General features: G+C 41.2%; 1 protein-coding gene across 1 annotated transcript in view; it reads right to left on the minus strand.

The window, feature by feature from the left end:
- The window catches only part of LOC111864297 (cytochrome P450 4C1-like), a 15,953-nt gene extending 7,588 nt beyond the window's left edge, over window positions 1-8,365 (minus strand). Inside the window, exons 1-7 of the mRNA XM_033751383.1 lie at window positions 8,217-8,365; window positions 6,584-6,785; window positions 5,507-5,613; window positions 4,433-4,523; window positions 2,982-3,167; window positions 2,823-2,892; window positions 1,305-1,471 (exon numbers count right to left, since the gene is read on the minus strand). Coding sequence (XP_033607274.1) covers window positions 1,305-1,471; window positions 2,823-2,892; window positions 2,982-3,167; window positions 4,433-4,523; window positions 5,507-5,613; window positions 6,584-6,752 — 790 coding nt within the window. The 5' untranslated portion in view covers window positions 6,753-6,785; window positions 8,217-8,365. The remainder of the gene's footprint in view (window positions 1-1,304; window positions 1,472-2,822; window positions 2,893-2,981; window positions 3,168-4,432; window positions 4,524-5,506; window positions 5,614-6,583; window positions 6,786-8,216) is intronic.
- Between the last annotated feature and the right edge of the window lie 272 nt (window positions 8,366-8,637).

An 8,637-nucleotide genomic window follows, 5' to 3' on the forward strand; every position in this document is an offset into this window, starting at 1 on the left:
GTGTTTACAGAGCCGTTGCATAGCAACGGAAGTTACTCGATTGTCGCTAGCGTATTCGTTGCCGCAGGAATATGTTTAACGAGTCGTTGCCTAGCAATAAATGTCTATTCTGACTTCGTTTTTCCGGCCTTCGGAAATCATGCGAGAATACATTAATTTCTAACCGTAATGTGTACATTAAAATTCCTTTAAAATTGAGAGTGTGTAGACTTCTTTCTTAAATATATAAATGCATAACAGCATGACACATTGAGAACATACACTCGCATTCATAGAATTCAGCAGTGCACACTTTGCATAGACAGGAAAAAACTGGAATAAATATTAGATACAAAGAACACATAAGAAATATAAAAAACGATGTGGAGAAATCGGCCTTCGCGACACACAAAACAGACTCCGTGGTTTTAGTCCACAAGCGAACTATACTGACTGAGCGACCGCCGCTTGTCGGCGAAGTTAGTGCCAACTTTAGCGGATAGAGCGTGTCGCGTCATCAGCGCAAGGAATCTCTACTGCCGATAGTTTCAGTTTTCTAGACCGGAGCCGCTATTTCCTTGAAATAGCTCCTCAGTTATCATCACGAGGATGAGTGGACCCCGTACCAGACTCACTACTTCTCAGAAAATCTGGTAGCGCCGGTAATCGAACCCGGACCTCTCGATCTCTAACCAGGAACTCTGACTACTAGACCACAGAGGCGGTCTTCGCAACACACATCCAAAAACAAAAGACACCAGTATGGTCGGATGGAAAGAGCTAACCTCAGTATCTGCTTTAGTGAATTTGGATGGATTCAACAGCATAAGTGCCTCCCACCCTTCCACAGATGCAGTTTCCGAGAGATTGTGTTTATTAAAATACAGGATGATGGACACTTTCCAAAAACCCAGTACTTCCGAGTGTTATACAGCATTATCTGTACTAATGACAAGGTCTTAGTTTCCATTCAGCGAAAAAACTCAACGATGTATAAATATAATGATTACCATAATTGTAAGATAAAACTACTGCACGAGTGACTCTGTCTTTCATCGATGTTCTAGAATTCTTGAGGCAACCTGAAGCTAAATCCATCACAAACAAAATTCCTGACATGCAGCTTTGGTTTGTTGTGAACAAAACGTTGAATGGGCACATTTATGAAACATAATAAACATAATCTGCATATTTGGTAAAACTCTGTTAAAATAATACAATTATAATTCAGTTACTAATGTAAGAATTCGGGTGGTTCTTGCAACCCTCCATTAGACCCTGGTCTGTAGAGTGCATATGGCCTTGTCTTAGGCATGTCCCCTCACCCTTGCCATGAAGCAGTTGCTGCGCCCTCTCTTCCACGGCCTCCTTGCTCGTAGCATGCACTGTGGCCAGGTATCTCGCTTGTTGCCTCCCCAGAGAGGACATGTGGAACAGCAGGTCGGGGTGCAGAAGTGGGTTCTGGCTCCGGGCGTGCACTGTAGGGGATGCACTATTGGACACAACAGGAACTCATGAAATCAGTGAAACCTTCATAGGCTTACTGTCACAAGCATCCGTAAGACCAGAAGAACTTCACGCGTTTTTTACCGGTAGCTGCTCTATTCTCAAAATATAATCGTAAACATTTCCATTGGGTTGAGACACGGTGACCTACCCAATAAACCTTTATGTTATGCATCCATTTGTGTGTCACACAAGAATGTTACCGCTTACACAACAATAATATCCACAAACAAACTAAAATATCAGCATTCGTTTATTGGGCAAAGGTGTTTCGCTACATGTTTCGACCTTCACAAGGTCATCATCAGGCGAATTTACAAGAATTCAATTTTAATATTCGAATTGTATTTTTAATATGGGTCCATATTATTACAATTTATTTAATTTTGATAGAGAATACTATAATTTTGTTAAATATAATGTAACAAATATATACAATAATAAATTAATTGTGATAATATGGATCCATATTTAAAAACACAGTTCTAATTCTAAGATTAAATTCTTGTAAATTCCCATGATGAATACCTTGTGAAAGTCGAAAAATGTAGCGAAATAAATTTGCCCAATAATCGAATGTTGATGTTAGTATTTATTTGTTTTTGTTTGTGGATATTGTTGTTGTGTAGACTACCCTGTTAACAGTATCAACCAATAGAGAGGTGGGAGTATTGTGATATCGTGATCAGAAGAGTCGAGGATAAGGACGGTTCACTATTCGTTTCGTTTTGTTCCTTCCAAACTGTCGTGGCCTATCCCGTCTGCACTTCTATACGGGTACGAGGTATAGCTGAATGAAGTAGATATATGTATCTTCTTTCTAAGCTTTGTTCTTCCCTTAAGGAAACTCATAGAAAATTACAAGATGGTAATGACAAACTTGCAAATCTCAGTGTCTCCGTGTCAAGGCTAGAAGAGGGTTTCACATTTACATCTTGTCACATAGCAGAGGCCAGTAATCTTGCCAATCTTATTCTGTTTCTATGACCTCTTTACATGATGTTACTTTGAATTTGGCCGCCTGCAGCAAGATCTAACATAATGTTACATGCATTAACCCTGGAAAAATTAGATGTACTTATCATATCTCAAATTTTTATTCTGATCTCGAAGGTTAGTTTCTTTATTGGCACAGGTGTGAGGCAGTCATCTTGTTAATCCTTGAGTGCCATGAAAACCCGGAGAAAACTTACCGAGTTCGTTCGCTTGTCCAGTTAACGTAATTGGTTCTATTGTTTACTGTCCCAGTTCTGATTATCCCTTGTCTGTGAATTGCTGAACTGATCATTATTATTATGGTTTTCGAGAGTCATGACTATGGATTGTATTGAACTTACGCCTTGATTGCCCTCACGAATTCCGACTCACTGTTTTGTTGAGCGTTCATCTTCGCGCCCATAAATGTTTCTGAAAGTAAGAATTCCGTGGTTAGGACATCATGGTGCAAGCTAGGCCTGTTAACAGCGCACCTTATGATAAGCGGGCCCTTAACTCACCACACACATTGTCGAAAGAGTGTAAAATCATAAAGGGATGCACATCGAACTCAGGACCACCCACGAATGTGGACAGTCTGTTAATCAGTTTGTCCAAATTGGAGTTCAGGATTTGAACACTAGATTCGAGAGTTGAGGGGCGGAATTCGGGTGCGATCAACTTGCGTCGGATTCTCCACTTCTTACCTGCACAATGACAAGCAATAAGTTTAGATTGAAATTTACTTTGTGCGTGCAGCCATATTTTAGAGTTAACATGCTTGCAGATTTACATAAGGAAGACAAAATATCTTTCTAAAGTAAAGTAGACTTTAAGAACTTATGTCTGTCGTGTACGTGTGTGTGTGTGTTGTATGCAGTCCCCAAATGAGCTGAAAGTCAGTTGACGGATATTCACGAACCTGACGCAGGCGTCAGTACATTGAAGGCTAACCAGCCTCTGAATATCTCAACACTCCTCCATCTATAATGTGGATGTAGCGGTCGTTCGAACTTCTGAGATGACAGCGACACTAGCGCCCTTTACTGAATAGTCCAGAAATTTTGTGTGGTAGAGGTCTTAGAAATACGAAGTATATACCATCACTTTATCAGTTTTTGTTGTAGCTGAATTAGCAGCTTGGCCCATTAGTTACATTCAGATTTCTGTTCAATCTGGGATAGCGTAGGCAGTATAGTGACTGCTTACGGGCTAGATGACCGACTGCAGTAATGAAATTCGTGCATCTCGAACGCGCATGTGCGTTTGTCGATGGGGCATAGCTCCAGCCGCACGTGTTCCCAGTAGTAAAAAGGAAGGTGTATTGTGCAGTTTTTGGAAACGGGTCTCTCGACGAAGGTAAAAGTATCCATAGTTGAGTATTATTTCCGCTCATACTGAAGTTGTCGCCAGACAACTCGCTTCCTTGGTTTTGAGCGGCAAGATGTTATCGCCCAGAAACCGCTACACAGTACACGTGTGACGCTATGGTGTGCCGTCTCAGCACACGGTATATTAGGCCCCTATTTCATTGAGGATGAGATGAGGAAGGCAATGCTCTTACCGTCACCCAAGAACGCTACAGGGACATGGTGATCGGACCATTTCTTCGGGATTTGAGAAGGTTATGTCGTGCAAGCGGCCTTCACATGAATAGACAATGGTATCAACAGGACGTCTTTTCATTTCAGTACTGATTATTTTGAAGCATACTGTATTTATGTCAAATTTCTTGTTAAGTGTGTAGTCCTATAGTAACGAAATTCTGCATTGAAATACACAGTTGCACTGTTGTTAATTTATCATTTCTGAAAGGATAGTGAAGTTAATGTTCTTTCCGGATGATTCTGTTAAAGCCCTCAGCACCACACCTGACTTTCGCTGCAGTGTTCGTCTGTTAAGAGAAAGTGTAGTCCATACATTTCCATTGTAGGAAGACTGTAGCACCCATCAAGTAGTGCGGTAGACTTGCCTTCAGCGATTGGTAGGCTTGAGCCGAGCCAGGGTACCGAGAATTTGTAAGTACATGATTTGTTCACTTCCTCGCCGTCCGATAACAGAGCCTAAAAGAGAGCACAAGTGATGAGTGTAGTGCATTGAATAATTCGTGGCAGTTGGAATACATCAGCCAGTACTTACAAGAGAAACACACACACACAAACTCCGTGGTTTTAGTCCGTAAGCGAACCATACCGACCGAGCGGCCGCCGCTTGTCGGAGAAATTAGTGGCAACTTTTGCGAATAGAGGGTGTCGCGTGGTCAGCGCAACGAATCCCCACGGCCGTTAATTTCGGTTTTCTAGACCGGAGCCGCTATTTCTTTGAAATAGCTCCTCAATTATCCTAACGAGGCTGAGTGGACCCCGTTCCAGACCCTCCATTTATAAGAAATTCTGGTAGCGCCGGGAATCGAAACCGGACCTCTGGATCTGTAGCCAGGAACTCTGGCCACTGGACCACAGAGGCGGTCACCATTTTATCTGAAGTGTAGGATTAATAAAGTGTTAATCAAAAGGGAAACATAATAGATCAGTGATGGGCCCAGTCCAAGGGCCAAATTACTATGGCCTACCTTTTTTTTTCTGTGGCGCTACAGCTCCAATTTGGGCCTAGGCCTACCTCCATGAAACTCTCCGTTTCACTTCGGTTTACTAGATCTTACATATGCGGTAGGACTCCTTGGGCGAGTGATCAGCTCGTCGCAAGGCCTCTACCTGTAGACAAACACAGAAAAACGCACACAAACATCCATGCCCTGGGTGGGATTCGAACCCACGATCCCGGCTTCCGAGCGAGCGAAGACAGTGCACGCCTTAGACCGCTCGGCTACCGTGACCGGCATGGCCTACCCTTACACACACATAAATACATACATACATACATACATGAGTGATCGTTCATTATAACTTTCAAATACTGTGGGATTGAACTGAGGTATCTGTGCATTAGAATTCTCAGGGGTACCACAATTTGAACTACGTAATTTTGCCATATCATTAATCTAGACGCTTGTATAATAATATTAGGAATACAGTAGGCAACTTACCGCAATATGTTTGACATCTTGCACAAAAACGAAGAGCTCATAGCCCTTCCAAAAGCAGAAGGTCGAATCATACTCTCTGGAAATCTGCACCATATTTTGAAACATGTCTGAAATAAATATGATTACCACATTCTTTGCTAGATCCTACAACATTCGGCTGTCACAGATCACGCTAGAGTTGTGCTAGAATTATGTTAGCAAATGTATAATTCTCTTTGCTTTGCATATCCTCCTAAGACAGCTAAGTTTATTTAGCTTGACAGGTGAAGTAAAATTTGTTATTACGCACCAATTTTTCAATAAAACTGCAAACTGATTCTTTCACATCAAAATTTTAGCGAAAATTTGAGAGAGATGTTATATTCTTCCCAAATAGTACGTAGGACTATAAAAAGCTAGATTTTTCTAGTGGATCCCCCGTGCTCTAACGATAGACAGCAGGCTACGCATATAACACGTTGTGTGGTCGAAAGCTTTCATTTATATTGTAACATTAATTTAAATATCACTGATAGATCGTGCCTAGAACTTACATAGAACATTTTACTCAAGAAATATCACACTTGTACACAGGAATATTGCATTTAAATTCTGCATCTGAATGTACCAATTCACACGTACCACCAGTTTGGGCCCACATTTTTTTTTTTGAAGAATAAAAAACACAGAAATGTAAGCGTTCGTATGTTTCTGTCCTGAAATTTAACGTCTCTTATGAATCAGTTTGTCTTACCCAGGTAAGCACAATACAATGCTCCTGATGCTTTAAATTAAAAAAAAATGCCGCGCCATAGCTCAAGCGGTTAGTCGCTGGCTTCCCACCGCGGCGGCCCGGGATTCCGGGGTCTGGTCAAGTGGGATTTGTGGTGGACAAAGTGGCGCTGGTTTCCCCTGCCAATCTTCATTCCGCCAAATTCTCCATCATCATAATCACCCGGGGCAGGCTACAGTAGGCCAATCAGTGGCCGCCGTGCCGAGTGGACCCAGTTGGACTCCAACCCCCACTAAGCGAATTATAAAAAATACACCGGAAAGCACAATACAACGCTCCTGATGTTTCAAATCGCGTTTATTTACCTGCAGTCTTAAAGCCTGTACGTAATTTCAGTAGCTTCTTCCAGAAGGGAGACTGTTTGGGGCCCGGTATTTTCTTCGCCAGTCTCGCCATATGGCGCGTCTTAATGGTGAAGTAGGCCCAAATTAAGATAAAGATGGCGACAAAGAGGTTCAGCGCGATGGCCACCATCTTGTGTTGAATGTTGAGTGAATTTCTGCAGATCTGGAAAATATACCCATAAATTAGTTCGGCGTTATGTGAATTTTGCATCGATGGTTACTGACCCGGAGTCCGCGAATTCCCAAATAAAGCGGACCTCCGAGAAGTTGGTCCGAGAATCGATTTGGCCGGATGAATATCCCGGTAAGCTACAGACGTTCTGATTTTTTTGAATAATAAATAAATTACATGTACGAAGTAAAGCAATTTCACAGCAGTAGAAACAATCTACCTCTGTACGCGTAACGCAGCTATTTTTCGCAGTAACTGGTATTAAGAAAGCTGCTAAGACAACGTTAACATTTCTTCCTCTTGTACTAGTGATATTCTCGAAATGAACTTTAATAAACTGTGGTGCATGAGAGAGAAATCTCGTGTCCTTTAATAATATTTGCAACTTTGATGATAATAATTTTTTGTCGTACGTTTCTTACAAATAAAATTATATTTATTTAGGAGTTTAAATAAAGTGGTCCTTAAAATTAATCAAACGTAAATGATACATAAATTATTCGTAAAATTGAAATGTTACTTTACAAATTTCATAAAACACAACCAAAAGATTCAAAAGATGCACTTTGAAAGCTTATTTTGCATTTACAGTGTCCCCTAACGTGCGCCAAGTTTCGCGTAGATCCTTCGTACGAAATGTGAGCCAGCTCGGTCCCGCAATAGGAGCGCTCGTGTTTCCAGCAGACGCACTTCCGGACTGTGTAATCATATTGGTCTTCATGTTCAATTTTTATGTTTTCTTGAAGAAGCTTTCAGCACTAAGATTAAATAACGTCGAATGGTATAAATGGAACAGATTTAGAAGGAAGGGGTCGTGGTCTAATTTCGTTACTACCACTGAATTTGCCTCGAAGAATTGTTGAGAGCCATGTAGCCCTTCAATTTCTGTAACTTAATTACTCCTATATCAATACAAAAGTGGCCGCACATTCTAAGGCATGAAGAGTTTTCGCTCTCTCGAACGCTGGGATCGTGGGTTCGAATTCCACTTAATCCATGGATGTCTGTGTGCGTTTATTCTGTGTCCGTGTTGTTCTGTGTGTAGGTAGCGGCCTTGCGACGGCCTGATCCCCTGTCCAAGGAGTCCTACCGACCCTGTATAGAATGAAGAAACTGAAAAGTGGCCAAGGTTCAACAAAAAGAACTGTAGATAGATATATAGATAGATACGTAGGTAGGTAGGTAGATAGATAGATAGATAGATAGGTAGATAGATAAATAGATAGAAAGATAGATAGGTAGGTAGATAGATAGGTAGATAGATAGATAGAAAGATACATAGATATGTAGGTAGATAGATAGATAGATAGAAAGATAGACAGATACATAGATATGTAGGTAGATAGACAGATAGATAGATAGGTAGATAGATATATAGGTAGATATCAATATAAAACACGTTTCGGAAACTTGGATACACACCTCTTCCTTTGGCTTATCAGACAAAATTGGACAGCGCCTCTATAATTCGCTTGTGTTGTAACCTGTGCTGAAAAAGAAATGTAGCACGGGCAGAAGACGTAAGAATGACGAGCGATCTGGGCAACACTTGAGTTATATTGCTCACGCGATTAACATTACTCAGCGCGTAAAAATAAAAGAGGCAACCATCATCTGATTGGCAGTTTAGCCGCATATTAACCAGTTTTAGTAGCATTACCCAGTAGGCTGCATCACACGCCACTTTGACACTCCTCTTAATGTTGAAGTGACGTCACTGAGGTGTGTTGTGGGTTAGTTTTTTTTTAATTAATGCGTATTTACAATCTGCTCTCTTATTTGTGGAGCATTGAGTAAATCTGTGGGTGAGTGGCATGAGTGGAGCATTCATCCTCTGATGAAT

Source organism: Cryptotermes secundus, unplaced genomic scaffold, assembly GCF_002891405.2.
Source record: "Cryptotermes secundus unplaced genomic scaffold, Csec_1.0 scaffold156, whole genome shotgun sequence".
Classification (NCBI taxonomy): Eukaryota; Metazoa; Arthropoda; class Insecta; order Blattodea; family Kalotermitidae; genus Cryptotermes; species Cryptotermes secundus.